The sequence below is a fragment of the Lathamus discolor genome, chromosome 2 (genome assembly GCF_037157495.1).
Source record: "Lathamus discolor isolate bLatDis1 chromosome 2, bLatDis1.hap1, whole genome shotgun sequence".
Lineage (NCBI taxonomy): Eukaryota > Metazoa > Chordata > Aves > Psittaciformes > Psittacidae > Lathamus > Lathamus discolor.
In genome coordinates, this window is record NC_088885.1 from 57,734,118 (window position 1) to 57,760,641 (window position 26,524).

Consider the following 26,524-nt stretch of genomic DNA (forward strand, 5'->3'; position numbering starts at 1 on the left):
AGCCTTGGAGGCAGATGAGCTTCAGTTTCACCACATTCCTCTCAATTGTAGCAATAGAGGATCCCACATCAGATAAACCAACTGAAAAGTTTTTACATAAGCTCTCTGGCTCAGCCTCAAGCTTCCTTCAGCTCCTCTAAGGAGAGGCCCCTGTTTCCATTGTTCGTATTTCCCCTGACCCATCCTCACCAACCTCAACATGTTGGTCACCTGCAGCATCTCCTGGCCTGGCATCAAAGATTCCTTAATTACTCCCTTACTCCTTACAGGCGGATCATTATACCACATTTGTTATTCAGTGATGTGCCTTCTATGCATTAGGAAGGTGGATAGGTGCAAGTTGTGGCACTAAGTTCATTCCCCAAAGATCCGTCTGTAAGACCACAAGTCTCAGTGTAGATTTACACACTGCTCTGAATTATTTGGAGCCAATATAACCATGAAACCCAAAGGTCTGCTGCCATTGTTTGGTGTGTAGGCTTGTCTCAGGTGCCCTAGTTTTTAGCAGCATTTCCCAAGTGGGTTAATTTCTATGTCTGGGGAAGCCTGCTTTGCAAAAAAGCAGTCCTTGGGACTGCAGGTAATCAAGGCTTTCAGGTCTAACCCTGAAATGGACTAGGGGTGGCCCCAAGAGCAAGCTTCGCAGCATCCACACTGCAGCAACTGATGCTAGCCAGTAGCTACCCCATGGATCCACGCTGGGGTCTGTGTGATGCCTCAATCTGTGCCCTTCTTCACAGAAAGCCATACCAACTCCATGCCCAGCTGATTCTGCACTGTTTCTCATCAAAATCCAGCTCCAGGGTTTGTTTGACTATTCTATCCTTTTAAAAATCAAGCCCCTAAATGCAAAGACTTATGCAAATGCAAAGCATAATAACAAGAAGCTAACCACACTTTTGCATATCTTAAAGGAAAGGTTAGGTTTGGGTCCCATCTGTGTTTTGAACGAAGTTCTGATTGAGTTCTTGTTTCCTCTGAACCAGCATGCTAGTGTCAACACATCCCAGGGAAGATGAAAGGCCCTAAAAAGACATTTGATCAGATTAGCTGTGATTCAGATCATTGGAGGGAAATTATTAAATGGGCAATTCCTGCCAGGGAACATGAAGGTGATACAGATAAGAGGAAATGTTGGATTGAAGGAGGTTGGATTAACACAGTTTGTAAAATCCTGAAGGCCAAGTTTCCCTGAAACATCTGAATGATTTAATTTTTTAATTTATTTTTTTCCCCTTTTTTTTCCTGCTGGTTGCTTATGGTTATTGTTGCATCCAACACAACAGAGTTGCAGCCTCCAGAGTGGTGCTCGCAATTACAAACCTTTCAGGCTCTACTTGAAACAGGTAGAGCCAGATTGTCAGACACTGGAGCAGCCTGGGAGCCTTGTGCTTGGTGCTGGGAGTGGGGCCTGTGCTCCCTGCTGCCCTCAGAGCCCTCCTGTGAGCTGAGGGTGGGTCAAGGGCTGGAATGTTCTTGCTAATTACCTACTGTCAAAATAACCCCAGGTGATCGCAGGTAACCAGACCCCCAAGATAGGCAAATCAGCAGGAAGGTCTGGTATCAGTAACCCAAGTCTGATACCTGCAAAGCAAACATCCCTCTATCTCTCTCTCTATCACCCTATCTCTCTGTCGATCTAATCATTACTGTGTATGTCTCCCTACCTACCCTGCTTAATGCAAGCACGTTTTATCAGTCTGTTGGCTTGGTCATGTGTGAAACACTGGGTGTCGGATCCCCCCTCCCAGCATCCTGTAGATGCCTTCTTTGGAATATTTCATAGCCATCTTGAATCCTGAAAGAGTATGGTCCTCTCAGTTCTTCAAACCGCCACAAATTGCCCCCAACCTCTCTTCTCCCCAATAGCCTGATGTCCCTGGGAGGCTCTAGACAAAAGGAAACTGTGTGCCAATTGGGGGTTATTATCAAAGATACAGCATGTTCATTGTGGCAGGACCAAGTCCTTAATGAAAGGGGAAGGTAGAAAAGGAGGGGTAAGGACTGGGATGAAATTCTCCGGGGCGAGTTCCAGGTTAAATGATCATTGGGGTCCCTTCTATCCTCAAAAAAAACAAAAAGGCAAGGGAAAAAAAAAAAGGCAAACCCCAAAGACTGCTATGCAAAATAGCCCCGCTGGTCAGTAGCATACAGGGAAGGGGATAAAAAAGAATATAATTGTATTCTGTTATCAGAAGCAACATGGTCGAACAAAAGGATCGCCTTCGCCCACCTGAGAATGGAATGTGAGGCTCCATTTCGCTGCTCTGATCGTATTTGACAGCCCCCCTCGAGACTGCCTGGTTGGTATGGCAAATCGTCCTTATTACCTGCTGGGGTGAATGAATCCCCCTTTGTGCTGGCACTGTCACGCTGCATTAGGTTGACAATGGCCCGAGATATTTTATATGAAATTTGCCCCCACTTGTGATTAGCCAGCACCAACTAAGTCATAGCAACCTAGAACTATGCATTGGCCGGGCCCCGTTGTCGGCCGAAAGGGAAATCCCTATTCAAATGGTTTAATAAAACAATCTAAAGGGCGTGTGAATCCTGAAAAGCATTTTCACTTTTCTCTTTAGCTTAATCTCATGGTCGCTGGGATATTGTGCTCTGAGCAGACCCCAGCAGGGTGTGGGCTAAGGTCCCCCATCAACTTCTTTTACAGCCTCCTTTTCTGCGAGTTAATGATATACCGGTGTGATTGCCTCCCGCAGCAAGAAGAAACACGCATTTGATGAAAAGGATGGACCTCCTAACACATCCTAAATGGCAACAATTTCTCATCCAAAGGTCACAGGTCATAACCTGGATTTTGAATCACCACCCAGATCTTTTTCAAAGCCCTGCTAAAGCTGGGGGATTCTGCAAGACCGTTTTACACAGACACACACACACAAACAGGCACAGACACTGCGTTACCTCCAGAGGTTCTTGCTCTGCTTGAGTCCTGAGTTTTGTGTTTGGAAACAACTGGATTTTCCCCTGGTTTTTGGGCTACAGTTTGCTGCCTTTTTCATCCTCTCAGCCATGGGTTGCGACACAGGGAAATGAACAAGACAGAGGTGGGCAATGCAGAGATGTGCAGAGTCTCTGCAAGGCACCTCCTGAGCTTCACCAGAGTGTCACCCAGAGCTCAGCAGCACTGGGGTAGAAGCAATACCCTTAGTTGAATTAACAGCTGGCTGTTCATCCATGCTCCCACCCTGAGCATCACCTCCAGCAAGGCTCTGAGGTCTCAAAACTCTCCCCACTCACTTGAAGGTATGGAAAAGCTCTCCCAGTGCTGACCCCTTGACAAACAAGATCTCCCATGCATGAGTGAGATGCAGCCACAGAGATTCAGCTGTGGAATGGGGTGGAAGGAAGGAGAAGCTCAGGGCTCCTTTTTTGCATTTTTGCTCCTCTTCCTCACGCAGGCTGGTAAGTAAAGGAAGACAGCACCAGTGGGTCCTGAGTCTCTGAAAGACGATCTGAAAGCTGGGTGCTCCTCTTAACGTTTACTCAAACAGATGAACACTTTACGTCTGAAAAATGAGGCTGGAAACCCCCAGGGAAAAAAGCTCTCTCATGAACCTTCTGCAACCGAGCTTCCAAGCACACACGAAAGGTGAAGGGGAAAGCAGCACAGGAACCTGTTTTCATTTCTCCACTTTTCTTCCCTCTTCTTTATTCCCCCCCACCTTCCCCATTCTGAACCCTTGGGCTATCTGGGGCTTCCTCTGTTTGCTGTATGTTAATGTTCTCCGTAGACTTTTTCCCACCAGAATCCAGCAAGAACAGCAGGGCATGCACAATGAAAGCAGCCCAGGGTCTCGCTAGGGACCCTTTGAGCTTTTGAAATCAATGTTAGCCTCCCTTAAAAGGTGCTCACATGAGCTGTGGTATGTTTCCACTGCAGCTCTCTATGTAATTGTAAGCTATCTGGGGCAAGGAGTGATTTTGTTATTATGCGCTTGTACAGTATTTAGCACAATGGGGCCCTGATCTCTGCTTGGGGCCTCAGAGTCTACTGTAATACAAATAATTAACCATAATAGAGCTGGGAAAATATCTTAATAAAACCATGGAATCAATTTGAGGCAATTAAGCAATTTTTTGGCTTGCAGAAGTTTTTGCTTTATAGGCTTGATTTGGAGAAGGGAGGGGGTTTCGGGTGCTGGGGGAGCTGCGGGGAGCTGCTCATCCTCCTGCAGCAGGCTTTGGCAATCTTTTTTCTTTCCTGTGGGTTTCAGTTTCACCAGTTGAGGTGGCAGAAAAGTTTCATGCAATTCTCAAAGCATTAAAGCCACTTTTTATAAATAGCTCATAAGAGGAAGCATGGTTTAGAGGCTGGATATGTGGTTCCTGAGGGAGAAGGGGCTCCATCCTAAACAGCATGACTTTCTAGCAGCTCATCTGCTCTACCTCTACCCCAGTTGCCCACCTGTGAAATGGAGAACAATCATTATCTTCTTGCTTTCTAATCCCAAGCACTTAAGGACGCAGCTATCTGCAAAAGCATTGGGGATTGCAGATCTATTTAGACAGAGAGGAATAAGAAAACTGCAAAGCCCCGGACACAGACTGAATGATTTACAAGCAATTATAAGTCAGTAGATAAGCTCTGGATGACAGATATTCTGATTATAGTTGAAGCTCTTGCATAATTTGCAAGTGGAAAAGGGAGCTAGATATATTGAACACTTGTCTAAAGTTGCATTCAGTTCTGTACTTGTCCGAAAAGGAGAAAGTGCATGTGAGGACACTGCAGCAACGAGCACATCTTCTAAGGCTGGGCAAACTAATAAATTTACTGGCTCATCCAACTGAAATAGTGACCTCAAGGACTGAACTACACCACTTGTTTCTGAGGAAATAGCTATACCCTCTATCAACACGTCTGCTGGCCAAGTGGATTCAGACCCCAGACTTTGTCATGAATAGACCTTTCTTGGCCAAGCATTTGCATCAGTTCTTAAGACCAACAGTCATGTTTTAAAAGGCCTTCCGCTCAGTCTTTCAGTCCTAGAAAGACACGATCAGACTGATCACAGCAGAAAAAGTGAAAAAAATGAAGATATCCCTCCATACACCATTGTGCACTGACAGTATGGCTAAGACAAGTCTGTGAACTGGTTATCAGCCTGATGTTGGTCCCAGACATGAAGAAATTAGTACTTAAAAGCTGGAGAAATGGATCTGCTCCACAATTCTTTCAAAGTAGACCTCATCTTCTACTTCATGTATGTCCGAATAACGGCTCATTCAGCTGCCACAAAGAGCTAGCCTGTCATCCTGCTGGACTGAAAATGTCATCAGCTTGATTTGGGAAGCTGGGCAAAAACATGGAAGGTGAATATTTGGCTAGACACCTGGCAATCTGTCATACCTGGAATAAGACAAAGAGCTTGAGTTCTTGATAAATATAAGACTGCAGAAATGAGATAAATGGAAGTTGCCCATCAGCTTCACTGTCAAATGATAGACAGGGATTAAAAAATAATATCAGCAATGAAACAGCCATAATTTTTATCTATTTGTGATTTAAACCAGTGAAGCTCTCACACACACAGTGTCTACCCTGCTCCCACCAAAGTCAATGGGCTACTTGTCATGGACAACTGTCCAACCATGTACCTGTGCCCACGCTGGTGAAGCGAGTGACAAGCAGGTCTCATCCTGTGCTGTGGTCAAGTGCCACATGCTCTTACTGCAAGGACAAGAAGCCAGCTCAAGGAGTGAGCTGTCTTCAACTGGAACATCCAACCTGTGTTAGGAGAATGGTCTGGGGTTTCCGGTGCCCACCAGAAAGCTCCCAGACATGATAATTTCTGATCCTTTCTAAGTCCCATGGATTTTTGAACCAGTGACCCCAAAACAATTTCAAAATCATGGATAGATGTTGGCAAGACTCAGTTGTCCTGATGCTATTTGGTCCCTCCTGTAATCGCAACAGCAGCACAGTTGTTACAGCTTGAGATAGTTAATTGACCTGAAAAAGAATAAGTCGTGCTGTAGAAGGAAAGGGTACCAAACACCTCCAGACAACTTTCTCAAGTAGTCATCATTCGTACTCATAAGCCAATTTCATTAATCTTATGCTTACCTTATTTTGCCCATGTTTATTAAGCTTGAATAATGCCAACCTATCTAATTACAGAGATGGAGTTTTCTCTCCCAGCCCCATGCCATACACTCATCAGCCCTCATGGTGAATGGAGCTGGAGGTGTGCAGAGATGCACTCTCTATGGAGATGATCTCTTCCAGTCTGAACTGCACATGGGTTTTGCCCTCCCAGGCAAGGAAAACAGTGGGCACCCAGAACGTGAATAACCTTCAGGCAGGAATTGGATTCTTTCTGAGGAGAGACAGGGGCTGCGAGTAAGTGGGAAGAAGAGGCAGGTACTGTGTGTTTTGATCCAGCTTTAATCTTTCTCTCTGGGTTCACCCATTTTAAGTCAGATGAAAACATTCCCTTTGATGAAGCATTCCCTTCCTCAGACTATATGTCATTAGGGTATTTTTGCTTCTTCTCTTTCACATTATGAAGCTTTTCCAGAGCTTGACCAATCTGATTGCAAGAAAACTTGTAATTCCATCTTATACTTCTCAATTTTGCTGCTTTTAATTCACCAAATGCCTGTTTGCTCTTATGTCAGTCCTGCCTTTGTATTTGGCAACTGGACATGATGTTATTCCTGATTTTGCACCTGTTGCTCTGCTACAGGTTCTTAAAGAGCATCCACATCCCATGGCTATGTGTGTATGCACTCTAGAGTTGGTGGGAACAACTCACGGCTCCTTATCCAGCATATTAACTTGGAGAGGAGGAAAGGTGATGACCTACACTGTCCTTGGTGACTTTCGTAGGAGTGGAAAGCATTTGCCAAACTGCTGAAGGAACCCAGTACCTGAAGGGTTTACTGACAGCGCACATTGCTTTCATCCCTGCCTATCTTACAGCAACAAAATCAAAGCTACGTATCCTGCAGTCTCTTGAGATGGGAGCTGCTAAAGATTCCTCTCTTTCTGTTAAATGTAAGCTCCCTTGGTGGCAAAACTGCTGCTGCCCTGTGTGATGAGTGGGGACAGATGACAGTGAAATGCAGAAAAAAAAAAAGAGAACAAACAAGAACCCTTAGGAAATGTCTTTGAAAATCAGTTACTGAATAAATAGGGCAAACTAAGAAATATATCTTGGCTATCTGCTGAAAAGCAAGAGGCTTGATTCTCCTCTTTGGTGTAAGTCAGAATAACTGTTATCTAATTCAGTGGAAGTGGCATAAAGGTGAACCCAGCGTAATTAGGGGTGCATCTTGGTCTAGGAGGTTTTTTTTTCTTACAAAAAGCTTACTTTTTCTAATGAGACACCTTCCTTTTTCTTATTTTGCATGAAACTGGTATTTAGATGAACTGGCAGGCTCAGCCCCTGCTCCAGAAAACCTTAAAATCATAGATACCAGACTTGGACCTCACACCCTTCTGCCCAAAGGCAGGATCCACTCTGCCTAAACTATCCCTGACAGATGTTTGTCTAACCTGTTCTTGAAAACCTCCCAGGTCGGAGCTCCCACCCCTTCCGCAGGCAATCTATCCTCATGCTTCACTACCCTTACCGTTAGACTACTCTTCCTAAAGTCTAGCCCCAGTTCCCCAGCTGTGATTGAAGTGGACGCAGAGGAGAACTTGACAAATTAACCTGGGCAAACCAAAGGAAGATGTGCAAGGAAGAGAGGAAAATGAAGTAATCCTGTGAAGTTGCAGAGCTGGGAATAGTGCTCTGGTCCCCTGACTCCATCTGCATAACCAAGGGAGTTCTTGCCTTAATCCCACAGGATACCTTACCTTTCTCCTGGCCTTTTTTAATACAGTCTCTCTTCTCACTCACTTCCACCTCTTGTTTTAATTTCCCTTGCCTTTCAGCGTCTCACATGTACCCTCAGAAGGCGAGGCTGTTGTAACATACACAGTCTTTGATTCATCCCTTTGCTCATACATGACTAACACTCATACTATATGTCTATAACTATTTTGACTGATGTACATTTAATATGCAAAAATTTAATTAAAGCATTATTCATAAAAAATATCTGGGCCAATTTGGTATTTTTTAAATACCCTAAGGGAATATTTCAATTAGGTGCTAAATGACAGAAAACATTGTCAGATTCCCTCTCCTTCCCCATCTCTAATCAAAGCATCAGGTTTTCATATTGTAAAGAAAAAGCCACCAAAACCACAACAATATTTACAGGCATTCTCTCTGCAGGTGCAGAGATCAGTCCTGAGAGAAGCTGAGAACTCCCAGCTCTCGGTGGAAACCAGTGGAAGTCACTCTGAGCCAAACTATGTATCCAGAGCCAGCTCCTTACCTAGTGGATCTGTGCTAATGCTCTGATTGGAGAGTTTGCTGAATCTTTCTAATCAGCTCAGTCCTGCAACCTTTAATCATGCAAACAGCTCACGCCTTCAGTGCAGTTCCAGACTTGCCAGCAAAAGGCTTGCAGGATGGAGTATGGCAAGAGGAACTGGGATTTGTGCTGGCACAACAAAGTTCTGATGGTTATGGGCCTGAAAATGCATCTCTCCAAATAGATGCTTCTCTCAGGTTAGCTGGGAGGAGTAAAAACTCTTGGGCTTGCATATTACATGGCCCAACAAGTCTCCAGTGGACAACATCATTCAGGAATTTAGCAGATATATTAGTATTTCCTGCTTCCAGATAGGCAGGGGCTAACAAAAGGAAGGAGTTAGATGGAAATCGTGGCCCCAAAACCCACAAAAACCATCTGAGTTTGTTTATCCTAAGAGGACCAACTTGGTTTAAGTCTTAGGAAAAGGCTGGGATTAAATCACTCAGTCTTCAGTTCACCATCATCCAGACCTGATTCACAACCGTGGTCAGAAAGTCCAGTCTCAAGCAATTTCAGGTCCCTGTAATGGTGGTTAAGTACAAAAGTCTACCTAGGACAACTCCCTGCAACAAGGCTGGGTGTGTTACATGCAGCGCACAGTGGGTGCTATAACAGTGAGGACACAAAAGTCTTGCGTGACTGAGAACAGGGTGTCACACCAGTCAGTGCTGACGGTGGCCCTTGGCCTCCCTACTCCTCCCAGCCTCCTGGCATCCACCACAAGCCATGAAAACTTGTGCTCCCTAACAATCCCAGTGCTTCCTATCAAGCTTGAGACTTTCAGCATGAAACAGCAAAGCCTCAAGAGCAGCACTGATGAAAATGTTCAGTCACCGACATCCAAAGTGGGCACCTTCACCCCAAAACTAAAGCCATTCCATGGATGACATCTGCCCACAGGGTTTTGAGACCTTTCCAAGGCTTTTCAAGACTTGTGAGAGCCTTGAAAGGCCTTACTGTAATGCTAGTGCAAATGAGCTGCAAAAATCCCAGATTTTTCCTCAGGCTAGAGTGCCTATATCCTACCTACAGCATGGAAGTCACAGCTGCCATGCCAAAACTGAGTCTAATGGAAATGCTGTGCATCACATGTAAGGAGTCACACCCAAACTCTCTAGCAGAAGGCTGTGTACGAGTCATGAGATTCATTCTTCAGGAAGATCTTCAAGCCCATTTAACCTAAGCCTTCATTTCAGGCATTTTTATGAGGTCGTTGCAAAGGCTCAGCCATTTATGTCTTCAGAGGGAGATAGTAGGTACCTGAAATATGTGTTAGTGCATGATTTACCTCCATGGAGCAGTAGCCTTGCACTGCACACACAGGAGCTGTTAGATATGCTAATATGTGAACACAGGCCTCATCTTGAAATCTTAAAAGGGGATTAGAGCAGAAGAGTCCTCATTTTGTTTTCCAGCACAGCGGCAGAGATAAATCTGGCTACTCCTTTGCAGGGTGTTAAAGGGGGATTTCCTGGTGGGTGGGTCTCCTCAGTGGGGTATTATTGTATTGACAGTGGGCCGGGAAGGAATGGATTAAGCAACTGGCAATGAGATATGGAGCCTTTGCATGTGTTGACAATGGATATAAGCTGGGGAGGGTGTAAAACTGTCAGTGGGCTACAGGAAATCAGGTTTGGTTCCTGGCTTATTCCTGGAGACCACACTGTTGCTCTTGAGCTGAGCATTACTCTTCAGAAATTCATCTGTGGCTCCCATGCTGGGTAAGTCACTGGTGACCAATGGTAGGGTTCAGGTGCTGTGGACACTGCTGGACCTCCTGCTGTGGAAGGCAGTCAGCCACCTGGAGCTGTCGAAGTTGGGTCACCCATACACTGCCCAATCCTACTCCCACAGTGGAGCCATGCCAGTACTGGGAAGAAATGTTATATCCTGCCCATATATCACTCTCAGGTTCCACCATCCTCTGGGCTTTCTTGAATATGTGCAATTTTTCTGCTATGTTTCTTGGCTATGGTGAAGATTTTGGCATACTTTTGCTCTAATCTTCGTGTTTGGTCTTCTATTCTGGATAAGCATAGGCACTGTGGGCATCGCCATCAATTTTAGCGCTAATTTTAGGGAGTGGTGGAAGCCTACAGACAGTTCAGGAACTACCTGAGAGCACAGCTGAACAAAGCAAAGCTAAGAATGGGTTTTCACTTCACCCTGGAGATGTCATCTCATTTAGAAGAGAGATTTTAGTGAGAAACTGAAGGAATTCTTCAAATTTCAGGGTCTGTGTTTACCCTTATTTTAATGCTAAATGCAACAGTCTCTGCAGCTCAAAGTCCTGTTGAGTAAATACATTTGATTTAAGAAGAAAAATGCCCATGATCTGCAGATTCCCAGAGTCTCACAGAGCTGCTTAGAGATCAAGCACAAAAATGAAGAGCTCCCAGCTGATAAGCCCCACACAAAGATGAGTACTTCACCTAGGCTGGTTAACCTCAGTTGGCCAAGTTGAGATAAAACAGTTTTTAAGGCAGATCAGTTTGTGTATTAGTTCAGGTGAGTAGCATAAGTTCAAGGTAGGTTTGGATATTAACTTGGGTGAGTGGCTGAGTGGCTCCCAGCAGCTCCTGAATCACATGTGGCTCCCCAGTGTTTTGCATATGGTCTTTGGCTTGTGGTTGATTAGCAGTAGGGCTATGCTATGTGGGGACTATAATCCCAATATCACTGGCTTGAATTACCCTGGGATGTGGCTTGCTTGCCCAGGTCAGCTGCAGAGGAGCCACCATCATTATCTGAGGTAGTTCTGGTACACCACTACCCCACACTTTCTGCTGTACGTCACATGTGGCTTATTAAGTGAAGAAGATCCACCACACTGATGTTCATCCCAAACTGTCTGATCCCAATCAGTATCCATCTTAGATCTTCAGTTCTTTATAGCCAGGCTAAGTGCTCAGTTGCACAGTACAAAATAAGAACCCCACTCTTCTTCTGGCAGGGTTGATGGAACCAAAGAAAAGTCTAAAACATCAGGAGGCACAAACCTCACAAAAGAAGGTGCAGCTTTGTATTACCAAACTAGCAGTTAACCTCAAGCCTCTGAAATATCAGAGCCAGCCCTAGCAAGAAAAGCCCAATATACTTCCAGCTTTTGGTCAACCACATTAGTGGTCAACCCCATAAAATAGGCAAATACGCGTAGTTAATAGTTCAGAGTGCTTGACGCAGTGACCTCACTGAGTTGCAACACCGGTGATTACAGCCTCTTTTCCAGTAAAACTGTAATGCTGATACATATTTTTTTTTAATTGCACCTATCCTACTCTGCAGACTTTGAATAACTATTATTTTGTAGCCAGCACTGCTGTATGAGGCTTGTGCCAGAATTGTAATCGCGAATATGGCTGTTAGAGAGGAGTATCCTCCATTTCTAAAGTATCTACATGAAAAGTCAGGTTAAACATGGAGATATATTTGGAATCCTTAAAAAAACCCTAAACCAACAAACAAATCCACAAAACAAACACCTTTTTAATTTTTCCTTGTCTGTTCTTTTTGAAAAAACACTGGCTTTAAGTCAGGTTGATGTAAAGATTTCAAGGAAGTCACAGTAGCCTTAGCACGAATAAGGTTATGAATCACAGAATCACAGAATCACAGAATCCCAAGGGTTGGAAGGGACCTCAAAAGATCATCTAGTCCAACCCCCCTGCAAGAGCAGGGTAACCTACAGTACATCACACAGGAACTTGTCCAGAATATTGAATAATACTGATGGGACAGGAATATTCTGGAGGTTAATGGTTGGGTTTGGTTGAAGTGAAAAGATTTTAGAGAGAGATTTTAACCTTTATGTTTGATAATTCTTACATATTGATTATTGATTGATATAGTTACTGAAGGCTTGGGACAAACAGTGGAGACATGGAACTGAAAACTGAGATGGTGCTTTTCTGCTGGCTGAGAAGTTCGAAAGCTTCATCTGGCCTCTTGAGAACCAGTACAAGAAGGCAAGACTTTATTGTTTTTCTCAGTGGAAATATAGAGTATTTGATGATAAAACATTTATATCCTCTTCAAGTCTTTCCTGGTCCACAGCGATCAATGACATCATATAGGGATGTGTTTGGACCACGGTTATAATTTATAACTCCATAAACAGAATTTTACAAAACCTATTATTTGCCAGGGTTTTGCCTTCAGAATCACAAAGTTATGTCTTGTGTTCGGGCGCAAGTGATATGCACATTAACTTTTGATTGAGAAGACACTGTGCTCAGGGGAGCTAAATACAAAGAATATCCTTCATTTCAGATGCTGGGCACAAATGATAATTCAATTACAAATCTCACCAGAGTACTGCTGAGCTGGTCACAGACTGAACATCTAACAGACTGGTTGTGCCCCACAGAGCTCCCATCTACTTCTCTCAAGACACATGTATGTCTTCTAATTTAGCTGTCAAGGAATCTGTATCTGAAATTCAGTTAGGAAAACAGACTGAAAATGTTTTATGAACAGAAAACCCAACAGCACTCAACCACTTTTCCACATTCTGTTTCTTCTCTGAGAAGAACCTGTGCAATTTCCTGTTGGAACATCTTCATGATGTGTTTATAATGGGGGAGAATAAGTCACAGATTTGGGGCCTATGTTACAACTCTTGTTTTACAGAGCTATAGGGCTGCTTTATGAATTTAGAGGGGTCTGTAGGAGACCACTGCTAACACTCCACTTTCAGTTAATCTGGATTTAGATAGCCTGTCAGAAAGAAGGAGTTTGGAGATCATGTCATGCCTAAGGCCAGTAATGAATTGGCCAAAAAAAGGCCAAAAAAATTGAATTACCATACTATGGGAAGTTCCTTTTTGTTTTCTTTTTAGGAGTTGAAAATCAGATGGAAAACATGAGAGTCTGAATTTTTCCATGTGACAAAAGACTGAGAAAAATAAAAGATACTTTTGACAGTTGAAGTATGTTATCTTACTAATATCAGAATGTTTTGTTTGACAAGATGAAACCATTCAGCTTCAATAATAGAAAATATTCTTCAATAATATAGATATTCTATAAAATAGCAAAGGTACAGCAGTGTGCTTTTTTGATATTTTAATGATTTTCTGTCTTGAAATAAGACCATATTCAAAATAAAAAGAAGTAAAATGGCTTCAATTACTCAAATTAGACTATTGGAAATTTGCAAAACACAAGAAATCCATAGCTGTGCATTTTTGCCTTGAAATTTTGCCTGCAAAACATCAATTTTTTGATACAGCTGCCTTTTCTGGTGGAAAACTAGCCTAGAAAATAAATAAATACATTTTTGACAAGGTATAATATCTCCTAGGCTGGATCTTGTGTGCCTAGCCTAAGGGGTCTCCAACTTTTTATGGCTCCGGGTGAACAGAAATATCTCTTTATGCCCTCCCCACCCATTCACACTCCCACAACATCCCTGTGGCAACAGCTTCCCTGGGAAAGTAGCATGATTAGGAAAGGATAAACCATAATTATTAGCTATCATTTAATGTGATTTAGCACCTGGAAATAATGGAGAGGAAATTGTGCCAGATGCTTAGTCAACAAACTGCAGCCTACCAGGAAGTGTTCCATGAAGCATTAGTGCCCTGTCGATCAAACTTGAGAGCAACAGTCATAAGTAGGCCAATAAAACTACTTAAATTATGTTGCAAGAGCTGCAGGGCCCTACATATGACCTACTTTGGTATCACTCTCTTTGAAATATCCAGCTGTTTCTGTGGTGAACTCCGTGGGAAATGGAGATGCAGAAGAAGGAGGACCTACTCCACTGTCTGCATGACAGACAAAAGCAGAGCCAGAAACAAAACCTTTCTTTTAAGGCTTGGTCCCCATCACTGGTCCAGGATGAGAAGCCAGACAAGTAACATGTATACTTTGTAAACTGTTTCCCTCCATTGGAATGGTGAGATGAGTCAAGATGAAATAAAAAGTGAAAGCTACTCTTTATTCCTTCACCCACAAGCTCTACCCACTCTTAAGATCCACCTCCAGCAATGTGGATGGCTGTGTGCTTCCCAGGATCTGGTGGGCTCTTTGCCCTTCTGCCTGTGCTTTGCCATTAGATCTTAGGGTCACCTACAGCCAAAGCTCTCTAAACCTCCCTGAGTTTCACCGTGCTTCTACTTCCTGAAAAAGCCCACCTAAACCAAACGAAAATGACACCACTTTCCTTCAGTGCATATCCATACTGTAACATACCTATAGCCCTCTTTTATGGGCCCATTTTAAAGTGATCTGCTGCACTCTCCAGAAGCATCTCAGTGCCCCATGGAAGCATGTCGAAGGTGAGCACGAGACAGCTCACCACGCACTCTCCTGCTTAATGTCTTGGGGTCTACTTTCTACAGTCCTCAGATGCCTCAGCTTCACATATCTCATGCTGTTTTTACATAACAGCATGTCCCTTCCGTGCAGCACCTTTACCTACCCTGGAGTGGTGGAAGTCCCTACCCACTTCAGCTGGGTGCTGCTTGACATGGAGATCTCTGATTCTGCGACTTTGCATCTCCCAAGACTTCTCAGTTCCCCAAAGCCTACTTTCCTACTATTCTGGCTTTATCCTCACTGCTCAGTCTTAAGTCAGCTGTGTCCTCATCATTCCTATGAGCACATTGTTCACATGCACAACAGACTCACACAGTCATAACAATCCTTTTGAACCATTCCCTCTCCTGCAGGCTGATCCCTGCCTGTTTGTTAATCCTATGGCTTTTCCTGGATGACGAGTCCTTCCTTTGAAGGAGGTTCTCCCTGAAAGATGGGGATGAGGAAGCAAAGAATGGGTGAAGGTGGCCCATCAAGGCACACGCTCTGTCCTGCAGCAGACCTTAGAGAGCATGATAACCTGTCTCCTGTCAAAAAGTGCCCTGACTGTCTGCTCTGTCTGCTTGGCAGGAGACAGCCCTGATCCCCTGCTGTGTAAGCCCATGGTGCAGAAAGCAGCATGCAGGGCATCTTTATATGCTCTGTTTTTATTCTTGCTGCCCTGTTATATCTGCTCAGGGAGGAAATTCTCTGCTTGTTATACAGGAGTCCAACCAGATGACCCCACAGCCCCTTCTGGCCTTAAAATTCCCACATCTATTCAGCATTGCCAGCTCACAACACATCTCACAGGAAAGAAAAGCCACATTCGCAGGCTTGGGTCCCTCTTTGTCAGAAGACTTTGCTTGTTTTGGCTGTTTGGTACACAGGAGTGTGGGCAGACGCATGTCCAGCTCCTCAGCTAGCAAAACCCACCTTTGTGGACTTGAGGACAGGGCGCCTTGGCTTGGGACCAACCCACCCCATAGTGGTGCTTAGCGGTGAAACCCACCGTGTCCCCTTTCCCCCCCCTCCCAAGCGCCTGGATGAGGCGACCAAGCTTCTGCCGTCTCCGTTTCCCTCCCTGGCTTCCGTCCATGCTTGTGTGTGTTTGTGCGCCAAGGGCCCATTTAGGGCCGGGATTCTCTCGGGACAAAGGGATGCTAATCAGCTCCCTCTACTGTTCTCTTTTGTCTAGGACTAGCTCCCACGCTTGGACTTGGCACTCCGGGATGCGGCAGAGGGAGCTCCCTGTTGCAACCAACCTGGACCCACTTGGGGAATGCAATGTACCCAGCAGGGAAGGGGGAGAACGGGGAGGGGGAAGGAAATAAATCTATAACTCCGTGCAGCCCGCTCCCAGCCAGCCCGTCGCATTGTGCACTCTGCCTGAGGCAGAAGTTTCCAGTGCCTCCCACCGCCAGGAGAGACGCCACCGGTTTTGTAGCCACGGGCTGTCTTGTTCCTTCTCCCCTCCCTGATCCCTCGTCTAATGTTTTAGTCGCCAGAAAAAATCTCCATGTCAGGGTTGACAGATGAGGGTTTGTGCAGTGGGAGGTAGAGGGAGCGCAGAAAGCAAACAGGATCAGCTCCTGGCATTGCTACCATTTCCTTTTCACCATCACTGCTCGCCCAGGTTTGCAGCCCGCGCCTGGGTGTTGGCTGTTTACAGCTGTTTACACGGGCTGTCTCATCTCCAGAGAACTGTACAGATGCGCAAGAGCCAGATCTTTATCCTGGGATCACTTTGCAGGTGGAGAGGTGATGAGGTCAGGGCCTCTGAATAAGAAACCCAGAAAATGCTTGAGCCCACCAAACCCACGCCATGTGCAGCCTCCAGCTTCAACGGGGATGAAGGGGAAAATGTGGTGTTAATTGTAGGCTTCTGGGTGCTATTCTAATGTACCAGAGGGCTGCCTAGTTCTTGTCCTTGAACACTTCTAAAGCCACAAGAGGTTGAAGTGACCCCTGCTGATGGTGACCTGGCCCTACCAGCAGCTCCAACAGTAAGAGTGCTCCTGCATCACCTCATTGGCATCCTGCTCCCAAAGGCTGAGGGGCAAACATGTTGGCAAGTTTCCTCAGCATCTCTGTTTGCTGCCACTGCAATTTACACCTCCTGCCAAGGCTCAGGGGAAGCTGCTAATCGCACGGTACTGATGTGGGCAACAAACCAGAGATGTGGCTACAGTTCATCTACGCATCCTCAAACTGCATTCGCCCCCACTCCTCCAATGCTGCTGCCTGTAGAGTTAGCTACATAAAAGCCAGTTCAGAAATGCTGCAACTGTCAATATGTTCTGTAGCTGTGGCCTGGAACGTGGACTTATGCAGTGCAGTGATAGGCACTTACAACTGTCCTATCCCCTGCAGTAATCCCCAGCTCCAAACACAGTTTATACTGACATAAAACACAACTGAGGTTTCTGTCTTGAGCCAGGATGTGCCAGTCTGTTTCTCAGCAGCACTGGCAAATCTCTGGCCTACAGTATTTATGCATCTTGACGGCTGTGTGGAGCTTGCATAGTCACATTTTCAATCCTGATCCTTCCAGTTTCCTTCCCCATAGTTACAGGGTAGAGTTTGTAGATCTCCGTTGTTGATACCAGGGCAGCTGCCCAAATTGCCATTAGCGGAGAGGTAGACGGGGTGTGGTTGGAAATCAGATCCTCTTGGGAAGAGTTTCATGAGAGAGCAGAGAGTACCTCCTACATGTAACTAACCTCCTGGATGGATCGGTATCTTGTGGCTTTCTGCTCATGCCTTACTTTATTGCAGAAGTGGAGAAGTCTGATCTAGAGCAGGGAAAGAGGGGGAAGCATTTGGCACAGAGACAACTGAGATGCCAGAATGCCATCAGGAAAATATGATGAGGTCTGCTAAACTTATTAATTTTAAATCATGCAAAACAGTACAAGACGGTTTTATGCCTGAAACAGCAAAGGACTGCCTGCATTCAGTGGTCCAGGAGATCCTTTCCAGAGCCATGTTCTTGCATTAGTAAAATGACCTCTCTAACAGAGGCTAGATGTAAGGACTGCTTTCTAACAGGAGAAAGATGGGAAGTGGGAACTATTTGCCCTCAAAATGGGCCTCTAAGAAGTACACATGGAAGTCTGAGCCTGTAGCCCTAGGCTCCCTCTATAGTCAATGGAGAGAAATAAACATCTTGGTATGATTCATGTTATCCTGAGATAGGTGTCTAAGATAGGTCAGATGAATTGCTCTCTGGAGATGCTGATTGTTCTCCACTGACTGCAAAGGGAGCCTGGGGTGACTAGCTCAGACTTTAACATCCAACTTTGGTAGATGAGATCAGGCCTATCAGAGAGCTTGTGGAGCAATATTGTTACGACAGAGCAAGAAAAAATATGGTGGAGACTTGCATCTCCGAGGTATTATAAATGAATATAAGGGTCTTATTCTGTTCTTGCTAAACCTGGAGAAAACTCACATGGATTTCGCTAGGCACAAAATGAGCTTTCTTATCCACAGTAGTAACCGGGAAAAAAGAGTCAACCCAAGAACACAGTTACATTTGAGCTTTCTTGAGATAAATAAGACATGGAACTTATCCACAAAAAGTCTAGAATCCAAAATAAGCCTAGTTGCAAATAGAACAGTGCCCAGCATCCCAGATGAAACTGGATGTGACCTGAGTCCCACATCTGTCATGAGCCAGACAAATGCCTCCTCTGCCCTTCATGTAGTTCCTGGGAGCAGGAGTCTTCTCATCAAGAGCCGGTCTCCCTGGATTCCCTCAGTGATTGATGGGGAGATGTAGAAACTTCAGGGTGTGAATAATGTAATCCTAACTGTCTAGAACGCATCAGATGAATCATGCCCCAGAGGACCCCAGCATCAAATGGAACTCCCTTGAACTGTTTTGCTGTCTGATATAAAGGACCCAAACTTTTGATGCTTTTCTGCAGGCCTCAATTTTTACTTTTTAAAAACTGTGAGTAGCAAAGAAAAAGCTCTGTTCTGGAAGAGCTATTCTGAATCTAGCAAAGGAAAATATAGTGGCTGGTCGTGAACACCAGAGTAGTGTTGCATTAGATAGGAAGAGACTTGTAGAAGGGAAGGTAGGTATATTGTCTCTTGGTGGTATGTCAAGGCAAGATGTCCTTTGGGAAAAGATATCATAGTCAAATCCAAATTTTGGTTTCATTCCAGAAGTCCTGAGGGGAAATGCTCCAGGCTGCATCATGCAAGAAGTCTGGTTGGATAATCTGACAGTCCTGGCAGGCTATAAACATTCAGTGTATGCTCTACTGTGAGAAGGAAACAGGCAATTGAAACCCAGAGATCTCATATCTCTACCAGTACAGCACTGTCGTTGCTGCCTCTTTCCATTGTTGAGTGACCTTCAAGAAGATTATTATCATTTTCTGAAGGGCACTCTGCCATGTCTGTAAGACAGTGTCATCTGTGGGAACATCATGAGTGAAGACAATTGCAATTCCTTATGTTTCATGGAGAATATGACAGGGAGATACCACCTAGAAGAAAAGACATCTACCGAATTGAATAATGAAGAAATCAAGCGGTCTTGAACACTCCGTATTTCTTCCACGCTCATCCTGTTAACTTCACAAACAGAAGCCGTATCAAAAAGGACATCTCTTTGCTGGACAGAAACAAGGTTAATCCAGGGGAGCACGACACTACACCGCTTTTGTGGCTCTCATGATTTGCCTTCTATCGGGGTTGACGGCCAGTAATTATTTCTGGAATGAATTTATGCCTCCAAGCCTCTGCTTCACCCATTAGGCTCTCATTTGTCCAGTGAGGAATTTGATATATGTCCTCAGAGGGCACATCCGATGGGTGCAGACACTTGACAAAGCCACAGGATGCGCGCTCACCCAGCCCGGCTGGTTCAAACCCCTCACACGCCAGCAAACACCCCAATGTACAAAAAGGGATGGTGTGGCTTCCCAAGGTTGCACGAGTGTTAAACTCTAATAAACAAGCCGCGTCAGAGAAAGCTGAAAGAATCTGAGCCCTACCCAACAAAGCATTTAATCCAGTTTGGCGTAACCTTTGACATTATTAGGGATCGCAGTGACCCTAATCCAATCAGATTGATTAACTAAAGCGGAGACCCCATAAGCTGACCCCCCTCTGGCCTCTGCTATTTAGTCCTGACCAAACAGTGGGAGAGACGTGCTGTATTTACACCACAATGGGTCTGTGCTGAGAACCTGTTTCATTACAGAGCGACTTAAACTCCCATTACTCCATCAATGTATCATTCTTCAATAGTTCATTAAAAGCTGCTCCTCCACAATAACTATTAACCATTTCTCAGTCCAGCTGGCAGGTTTAAAGCCCCAGCCAGTCTCTAGCAGAAGGAGGTGGGAGTGAGTGAAAGAAATAGATAGACAAGGGCTCCCTTTTTAAATTTAAACGAACTGGGGGCTTAAATAGTTGGAGGTAATTTACTTTTATTGAATAGGGGGAGGAGAGGGAGGAAACTTTTATTTTGACTTAATTATGTGCTGAGGTCCTTTAAAATGACAGGGCCATGATCAGCTTTTATTGTATTACTTCTCTTGAGACTGGTTCATATTACTGCCCAGAGGAATTTCAAAGAGAACTTGCACACCGTTGGGAGATTATAAGATGCACCACAACTTAAACACGAGCAGCGTCTTCATCCACTATTGCTAAAAGCAGGGCAAAAGACACAATTCCCTATATATTGAACTGAAGTTTGAGATGGCAAACACCTGTTGGGTTGCACCATTGATTTTCTGTTGTCAGTGGTGGCATATCTCTCTTGCTATATCCTCTGTGGTTTTGTTTTCTGTATTTTTAAAGGGAACTCAAAAATATCCCTTGTCCTTAGGAAACTGAAAGGTACAGCAACTGCCTTAAAAGCTGCCAAACCTCTCAGGTAAGTCGGTAGGCATGGGCTGTGGCTAAGGTGAACACTTAATGTCCTGTGTCTATGGCACTGCTTCACACCACTAGGATCCACTGCTTCACACAATACAGGTGAAGAAACAAATGAGAACATTTCTTTTTCCTTTAGAAATGACTCTGAAAAGTTCAAGTGAGAGGTCCTTTCAGCTGTCCGGTAGTTGAGATTTGAACTGGGAAACTAGAAATTGTATAAACTGTAGCCTCTTCGCTGGAGAAAAGAAAGCTGTGTGCAGACCTCATAACAGCCTTCCAGTACCTGAAGGGGGCCTATAAGGATGCTGGGGAGAGACTTCTCCTTAGGGACTGTAGAGGAGCTGTAGTGATAGGACAAGTGGTAAGGGGTTAAAACTTAAACAGGGGAAGTTTAGATTGGATATAAGGAGGAAGTTCTTTACTGTGAGGGTGGTGAGGCACTGGAATGGGTTGCCCAGGGAAGCTGTGAATGCTCCATCCCTGGCAGTGTTCAAGGCCAGGTTGGACAGAGCCTTGGGTGGTGTGGTTTAGTGTGAGGTGTCCCTGCCCGTGGCAGCGGGGGTTGGAACTAGATGATCTTAAGGTCCTTTCCAACCCTAACTATTCTATGATTCTGTGATTCTATATATGACTGATAACCAGATAGGTAGGTTTAGGTAGAGGGAAAGAGAGCAGGCTCACTTCTTTTCTATATAGGCATTCTTTGTTTTCCCAATAGTCTAAGGTACTGAGACACCTATTTCCCAGTGCTTTGAAAGAAAGACCCAACCGTGTCACCTATCTGAATGTTTCTCTGTGGAGCTGCACAGCTGCTCATATGTTCCCCAAGACCACAAAGGAGGAGAAAACCCCTTTTCCAACAGCCCTGTAGCAGTTTCACCTCCTGCTAATGCCTGAATCATTCCCTGTCATAGTAAAGAAAGTGACTCTGTTCCCTTTGAATGGGGAACGTTTATTCCTCAGCCAAGGACCTGCAAAACAGAATAATCAAATAGCTGGATGGGATGGGGGATTTCTCTTCTTCGTATGTCCTCAGTGATATATGAAGAACTAGAGGGACATAGAGCCAAGCCTGTCAAGTATTGCCTCCAAGTAGCAGCAGATCTGGATCACCATTCCCTTGTCGAGCTCATGAATACCATTACTGTTAATATGATTAATTAGGCCTGGCTATGGAAATGCAAAAAAATACATATATAAATAGACTTGTAGCAAAACCATGTGGGATTTCTCTGCATAAACAGGCTGATGGGAGAAAAGAGTCCAATTTTAAAACAAGATATCAGAACATGGCTCTTAACAGGACCAGAGTCTGGTGACAGTTTGGCACTGCTGAATCACAGCTCAGGCCTAACCCTGAATTAACAATGAGATACCAAGGCAGCAAGGGCAGCCCAGACAGTGGGGAAGCCTCAGTGAGATTTGGGCCTAGAAAGTATTTCCTGAAGGCATTAAAATCAGTCCTTTTCAATGAAAGAATTGCAGATAGTCGTGTAAAGCACAGGGGAGTTGCTTTAGTGACTACACTGGTTTGTGCTGGGGGAGGGCAGGGTCCCGATTGACTTAGATGAGAAGCTGCAGTTAAGTCACTTGGGTGAGTTAAAATCCAAGCTGCAAAATAGAGTTTTGCTTTCTTGCTTCCTTTCCTTCCTTTTCTCCTTCTCTTGTTCTGGGTAGGAGCTCAAATATGCTCCTACCCTGGGGGATCTGCTGCACAAGAATGTGACTGAACTTTTTTTTTCACCCTCCTCCTGCTGTAGGTGAAGCAAAACTGAAGGGTGGTTTGATTCTCCCTCAAGGAACAACATTCTTCAGTTATGAAATCGTCCCAGCCTTCTTTCCCTTCCTGAGCCTGGCTACCGAAAACTGCAATCTCAAGCATGGACAGACCCTTTGTGTCAACACCATTGTGAGATAAAAGCATTGGGCAGCTTGCTGGACTGGGGTTCCTTCAGTGGGCAAGGAGGTGAGGATTGCTTTCCTCAGGCACAGGAGATGTCAAGTGTGTAAACCAAGACCATCTGGGAGCACGAGGTGCCCCTTTTGTCCTTGAGGACATCCAGCCTTGTGACGAGGCAAAGACATTGGGTTATCTGTTACACTTACTCCCTGTGCCAACGATCTTGTGCCAGTCATGCTGGGCTTATGAGGATGGGAAAAATATCAGTTTGTCTCTGCTGGCTAATTCAACTGCTCTAGTCACCCAGGAGTGATGCACCCAGAATGGGTGTTTTAATTGTATGCAAAACATTGTGGTATGATACTTTGAGATGGGCATAAGTACACCACACTAGAAGCTCTTACAGGCATAATTATTTTGGGATGACCTCTCACCACTAAACCTGAATAGTGACACCAGCATTAATATAATGCCTCAGCTCCACAGCTCTAATGGGGCTGAAAATGAGCTGAAACCACCCCTTCTCCTGCTGGGTGCATGTGAAACACCTCTTATAGTTGATGGAAGCCCTGCCATGATACAAATCAAGGTTCTGCTCTTTCTTGGTTGCCCTATTTTTCAAAATTCACGCAAGACGAAGTGCCCAAATCTCTTCTGAGTAATGCAGCAGGGGAACGACAAAGAAAACCCTTATCTCCAGATGGCAAGTACTGGAAGAACATGCCCTAAGGTGGGTGAGATCAGCTACATACACCAACTCAGGAGATTCCCTGAAGCTATCCCAGATCGTGGAATCGTATCACAGAATCATAGAATGGTTTGGGTTGGAAGCAACCTTGAAGATCATCTAGGAGGAGCAGAAAGAGAAAGAAAGAGAGAAAGAAAGAGAGAGAAAGAGAGAAAGGCAGGCAGGCAGGTAGGCAGACAGGCTGGACTTCAAAAGGCCTACTACAAGGACAAAGAAAAATAAAACAGTTCTTACTGGCTAAAATAGGTTCCTACCAACTTACAGAGGGAAAGACAAGATACTCAGATTTAGCCAGGGTATATCAGTGGGTACTATATCAGAATTAGTTGTCTGAATCAGCACTCTGTCTTAATTTGCCATGTTCATAACTAATGAAAGAAGAACCATTAATTGATGGTGATTTCCTCAGGCCTTTGATCTTCACTGTATCCCATTATGTTATCAAAACTGATGTTATCTGCTAAGTCCAGCTCCTAGGAACAATCCCCAACAGCCGATCATTTCTCCTCCATAATCATGGAGAGAGCTGAAAATGCAGCATGAAATGCCATGAGGTCAGAAAAGGAGCCAGACAACTAGCTTGACCACTGAAAACACAATAAACCTTTGTGCTCATTCCAAGGGGCATAGGATCATAGGATAATTTGTGTTGAAAGGGACCCTGGGAGGTCTCTAGTCCAACCTCCTGCTCCAAGGAGGGTCAGAGATGACGCCACTCTCTGTGCAGTGCCAAATGGGCCACTTCACAGTTCTCTGGGTTACCTATACAATCCCAGTAGGGACTGAGGTAGAAATAGTGGTTACCTGTGACTGGATGTTTCCTCTACAATGGATATTGTGGCTACACCCGTGTTGCATTTGGGAGGCACACATGCACTTTCTGTTCCTGTTAGAGAGTTAGAAAGTCCTGTCTCCTGCAGCCCATTTTACATGACACTACGAGAAGCAATTGTGTTCACAGTAGGTTTCTCAAGATCTCTGCTGCTACTCCATCATGGATGTTGCTGTCACCAAATCAATAGCATTGCACTCACCTTTATCTAGCACGGGCCCAAAGATGGCTAAGCTGTCATTGACAGTTGTGCAGTTCCATCTCCTCCCTCGAAATTGATGCTGGCATTCCTGGATCCCAATCTTTACACCTTCTGCTACACTGGGCATGATCTCCACATAGTTCCGACAGAAGCGCAGCTGCTTAGGTACAAGTCCTGGGATGCTCCCGCAGAGGATGGGCTGAGTCCCTAGGGAGGAATACTGGTGACCAATTGCCAAGGACCTGAAAAAAAGAACAAGGAAGAAGAGATGATGTCAGGCTGGCTTTCGCTTTTGTTCTTGGTTCACAAGAATGGGTACAGAAAATCAGCATCTTCAGTTCCTCTTCATTCCCTGCTCCAGAAAACATCCTTTCCACTATCATCCCTCCCCAAAACAACCTCATCTCTCTCCTGAAGTTCCCTACAGGCCCAACAAAGCAAGAAACTCTACCTTTAATATCTGCCTTCCCTTTTCTTCATACTCTTAATGCCTTAATTCATCATTGTGCTTCTGCCCAAAAATGCTCAGTTCATACAGCTCAGCTCATTCCTTTGCAACCAGAGGGTCAAATCCATATTTCTTTTTTTGAAAGCCGAGCACACCTTTGCAAGAGCAGGTAGGCTTTACAGAAAATTTGGTAGCTGAGGAAGCCTGGGGATTAGACAGTCAAAAGTGCTTTCAGAGCTACACAAAGTAGTAACGCTAACAGTAGAAGACACCATGCTTCAAGTCTTTGGAAGGGGAACACCACAAATTGATGACCGACCATCATACAATTCAGCAGTGTGCTCTATATATTTGAACCTTATCAGGTAACTTCTGTGCACTGAAACTGTCCCTAAAGATTCAAGCAATTTGGACCTTGAGAATTTAAAAAACCCAACTCTGAGCTAGATGTTGTAGGGGTGCCACTTAAACTCACTACCATAAGCAGTAAAATTTCCTGTGCTATAGAGGAAAGAGGGTGGAAATGTATCCCTGATAGAATAAAAACTACTTGGGGAGAACCTCTCCTATGGATCCAATATCAATGCTATTCTCATGTGTAAGGAACGGTACTCATGTTTCTAGAAACATTCATGCATAAGTGCATGCAAGTTGGGAGCCATGCCAGGCATTTTGGTAACATCCTGAAACTACAGTCTAGAAAAGATTTTCTGCTGTTTAGCAAAACATTTCCACATCTGCTTAATCTAAGCATGTGCTTTGCAAAGCTTAATACTGCGGCTTTCCGATCAGGTTGAATTGTAGGGCTGTATTTTCACAAAGTATCGCCAGCTTTGCTGTACTGTCACAAGGACATGGAGAGCCTGCTTTCACCATCAATCTGTCAATTGCTTTGGTTAAAATAAGCAAAGTGAAATAAAAACAAACAAACAAAAAATCAAAATACAATACAAACACAAAAAAAAAACCCTAACAAAACTTGAGTGCAAATTCTGTGCTCAGACAAATGGAAGTCTCCTGAAAGAAGTGTCCATGAACCATTATGTTGGTTGAAGCCTTAAGAGACAAACAAATCAGCTGTGCAGAGATCAGCAGATATGTGGCTAATTAGATGGATTTTTTAAAGTGTTTTTACTGGTGCTTCTAATAATAACTTTGATTACTAAAACTAAAGGGATTTTTCAGGTATAATTTCCTTTTCTTCTAATTAAATCTCTTGATTGACTTTTCTACTCAGAGTTAATGACAAACAGAAACCTGCCTGGGCAGTGTGTATTTCTGTTTACATTAATTTTTGCTGTGTGGTTTTCATTCGGGACCAGCCTGGTGTGTTTGAATTATCAACAGGGCACTCAGCGAATATGCTTCATTCTCTATTTCCCTGACCAAAAAGAAGTATAAGAATTCTATCATTGCTGGAGTTAAGAAGAAATTAGCTTGACTTTAGCACTTCTGTAGGCTATGATAAAAAAATGGTTTAAGATGTCTGTCCTTTTTATGGGAAAAGGGTCCTTGCAACCAGGTAGCTCCCTTCCTGGTGGGTATGTGGTCAAGAGGCTACAGAAGCAAAAAGCAAATGAATATTCAGAGGATCCGGTACCACATCTCAGTGGTTTTGCTAACTGCGCATAGAACAGGCTTTACACGTGAGTCCTTTCCAGGCAAGTAAGACACAGGGGCATCCATTTCTGGATCCCAAATGATTCTAGGTAGAAGTCTAGAACCAAGATAATCAGCTCAGACAAGAATGCACCCTCCAGTAAATTGGCTTTAGGTGGACAATATAGGAGGTG

The 26,524-nt window shown here is 44.4% G+C and overlaps 1 protein-coding gene across 1 annotated transcript in view; it reads right to left on the bottom strand.

Moving 5' to 3' along the window:
* The window catches only part of WNT3A (Wnt family member 3A), an 86,173-nt gene that overhangs the window by 12,057 nt on the left and 47,592 nt on the right, over positions 1-26,524 (bottom strand). The window contains exon 2 of the mRNA XM_065669275.1: positions 24,284-24,525. Coding sequence (XP_065525347.1) covers positions 24,284-24,525 — 242 coding nt within the window. The remainder of the gene's footprint in view (positions 1-24,283; positions 24,526-26,524) is intronic.